Raw genomic sequence first — 2,825 nt, 5'->3', positions numbered from 1 at the left:
AAAAATAACTAGTGCACCTACTGATCCTTTAAAGTGTTGCAAATTGCAGTGCGTACATCCACAACAAATTTTGAAATGGTGGGCTGTGCTATTCTGTGGCTGAAAGCCAGACTCTTAAAAGATTCCCCAGTCGCCAGGAACCGTAATATTACAACTATCCTGCAACATAACAGGGCATGCAATGGTATTTTATCAGAGATATATATATATATATATATATATATATATATATAGTGCCATTCAGACAGTAATTAAGTATAAAATGTTACAGGCACCATAAACAGAAGAAGAGTGGGAGAAAAGGAGGAGGAGGATATTAGTGTTAGTGTTTAACGTCCCGTCGACAACGAGGTCATTAGAGACGGAGCGCAAGCTCGGGTGAGGGAAGGATGGGGAAGGAAATCGGCCGTGCCCTTTCAAAGGAACCATCCCGGCATTTGCCTGAAGCGATTTAGGGAAATCACGGAAAACCTAAATCATGATGGCCGGAGACGGGATTGAACCGTCGTCCTCCTGAATGCAGTCCAGTGTGCTAACCACTGCGCCACCTCGGTCGGTTGTGGGAGAAAATTGCCAAAGATTAGATGAACTGTGGCAGTTCCCAAACTGCAATGGTAAGCCACATAATATGGAGAAAATCTGACAATAATGAAATGCATTTAAAATGCTTTTAATGAAATCATCAGACTCAGCTTAAGGCAGTTTTTATCTTTCACACTGGAAGTCTATGTACTGCTATATAAAACTACTTACTTTTATTTTCAGGAGCAATGCCCCACCACGAGCTGCTGGATCAGCGTACTTCAATTATAAAGAAATCCACAGCATTGTTTTACTAGCTAGGTACCGATTCTCTTTAATCGACATTGGGTGCAATGGGAGAGTGAGTGATGGTGGGGTGTATGCAAACAGCCTGGTCAGCAGTGCACTTCGGTAAAACTGGCTGAAGGTACCACAGAAAAAAATCACTTGCTGGCACTGAAGTGCCATATATGGTACTTGATGATGCCTTTCACCTGGAGCCATATATCATGAAACCCTATAGAGACTGGCAGAAACAGAAGCCCAGATTTTTAACTACAGACCTAAGAGGGAGGCGGGCAGTGTAAAACACTTTTAAATTCTGGCCGAACACTTCAGAGTTCTTCTCAGTACAATTCAACTACCTGTTCAGAAAGTGGAATTAATTATTCATTTTGTGGATACTGCACAACTACTTGACTGAAGAGGCAGAAAGCACATATCTGACACATACTGATACAGAAAACTCTGACTTGTGCACCACAAACAATGGTTCCTGGAGAGAAGAGAGATCTCTCTCTAGCATACCCCAGCAGAGTGGAAATCACAAGTCACTGTGTGCCAGAAAAGTGCGCGAAAAATTTTGTGAATTCTTTGGTACAACAGGTTATATTTCATGACAGTGGGAAACTGTTAAGAAGTAAAACTTTTAACAGTAATAATTTACAAAAGACAATCTTTTATTTAAAAATAACTCATAATTGAAAGGCAATCTCTTAACTTTAAAATCAGTTACTGATTTCTTTTTGTATTCCATCCATGATAGAGTTAATCACATTCAATTTTACTTCAGCCTTCATTGCTAGATGTTTCATTTTTTTTTCAATTCAGCAGCAACTACTGCCAAAACTTATCTTCACTGCCGCCAATAATTGAAACTTGAATGTCTCTTAAAACTGACAATGCTGATGTGGCGAGTTCATCCTCATTGTCCCTCCTACACCTCTTCCTTGCTGAAGCATAATGCTCACTTAGAGGTGATTGTGGTGATATCAGAGGTGTTGATACAGGTGTACTTCTCACTGCCCACTCCACAGTAAATATGTCTTGGGAGTACTGAAAATGGAAAACTGATACAGTACTGTGCTACATACATATGACAATATCTAACATTAAAGTGGTTATGTAAACTACAGTAGCCTGTTTAAAGTTATCTATGTAAAATTTTGTTAATGTAAATGACTTTATGAAAGTAAAGTACTATTTTGTTGCAGCAAATGTATACAATATAATCAAAATGTTACATTCTTTTTGTCAAGAGAGCTTTATGGCTAGTGAACTGTTATCAACATACATGAGAACACTGTTTATGCACTTACATTGCTGTTGTCATCTTCACTATATCCCTCATTTACTATGGCCTCTTCAGTTACTCTGGTCACCTCAGTATCCTGAAATAGTTGATGTTTTATTCACCTGCTGCAATTACTGTTTACAACTTTTATTTAAATTTATGTAAATACTTACACAAGAGTCATTAACAATGGTCATGCTACACGGATTTGATGAGTGACTGTTGTATCTGAGATATATAAGGCCCATGTCAGTCAACAGCAGATTGTTCATTGGTGAACCCCTAATGACACTGAAATCTATGAACCAACATGGTAGTATGAAAGTGTGACTTGTTTGCCAAAATACCATTCACTAACATAAGCATATATACTAATTGAGTTGGAATATCCATCTACAATCTTAAATCAGAATAAGCTGTCTTACACAATACAGAATTCCTACAAAGGAAGTACAACAAAATGTTCGAACTTACTATACAGTGTAGGATGTTTGTCACTGTTTTTCTCAGTGTCACATAGTCCTTTAAAAACTTCAAAGGATGGAACCACCACACAGTAGGTTCATAAACTTCGTTTGCCCCAGCACCACTATGCTCACTGGCTCTAATTTTTTTTAGCTCTCCACAAAAGTGCGACTGCAGGGACATGAAACGAGTTTTGCAGTCTTTCTTACACAATGGGCAACACTGTGCAAACTTTATTGCCTATCACTGCCTGTTTCTCTTTACT

General features: G+C 38.5%; 1 protein-coding gene across 1 annotated transcript; it reads right to left on the bottom strand.

Annotated features, from left to right (window-relative positions):
- Window positions 1–1,564: 1,564 nt before the first annotated feature.
- Window positions 1,565–2,309, bottom strand: LOC124596239. Its single transcript, XM_047135303.1, has 3 exons — window positions 2,269–2,309; window positions 2,121–2,192; window positions 1,565–1,857 (listed from the first exon to the last, which is right to left on the bottom strand). The coding sequence occupies exons 1-3, from the start codon at window positions 2,290–2,292 to the stop codon at window positions 1,639–1,641; spliced, it is 315 nt and encodes a 104-aa protein (XP_046991259.1). The 5' UTR covers window positions 2,293–2,309; the 3' UTR covers window positions 1,565–1,638.
- Window positions 2,310–2,825: the final 516 nt, after the last annotated feature.

Source organism: Schistocerca americana, chromosome 2, assembly GCF_021461395.2.
Source record: "Schistocerca americana isolate TAMUIC-IGC-003095 chromosome 2, iqSchAmer2.1, whole genome shotgun sequence".
In the NCBI taxonomy this organism is placed as follows: domain Eukaryota; kingdom Metazoa; phylum Arthropoda; class Insecta; order Orthoptera; family Acrididae; genus Schistocerca; species Schistocerca americana.
Note: the sequence above shows the minus strand (reverse complement) of the source record. Positions and strands in the feature narration are given on the sequence as shown.

Coding starts and splice junctions, on each gene's coding strand:
- LOC124596239 (XM_047135303.1), bottom strand. CDS start 2,292: ATGACCATTGTTAATGACTCTTGT. Junction 2,193..2,268: donor CCATTGTTAATGACTCTTGT/GTAAGTATTTAC, acceptor CAACTATTTCAG/GATACTGAGGTGACCAGAGT. Junction 1,858..2,120: donor GTGAAGATGACAACAGCAAT/GTAAGTGCATAA, acceptor TTCCATTTTCAG/TACTCCCAAGACATATTTAC.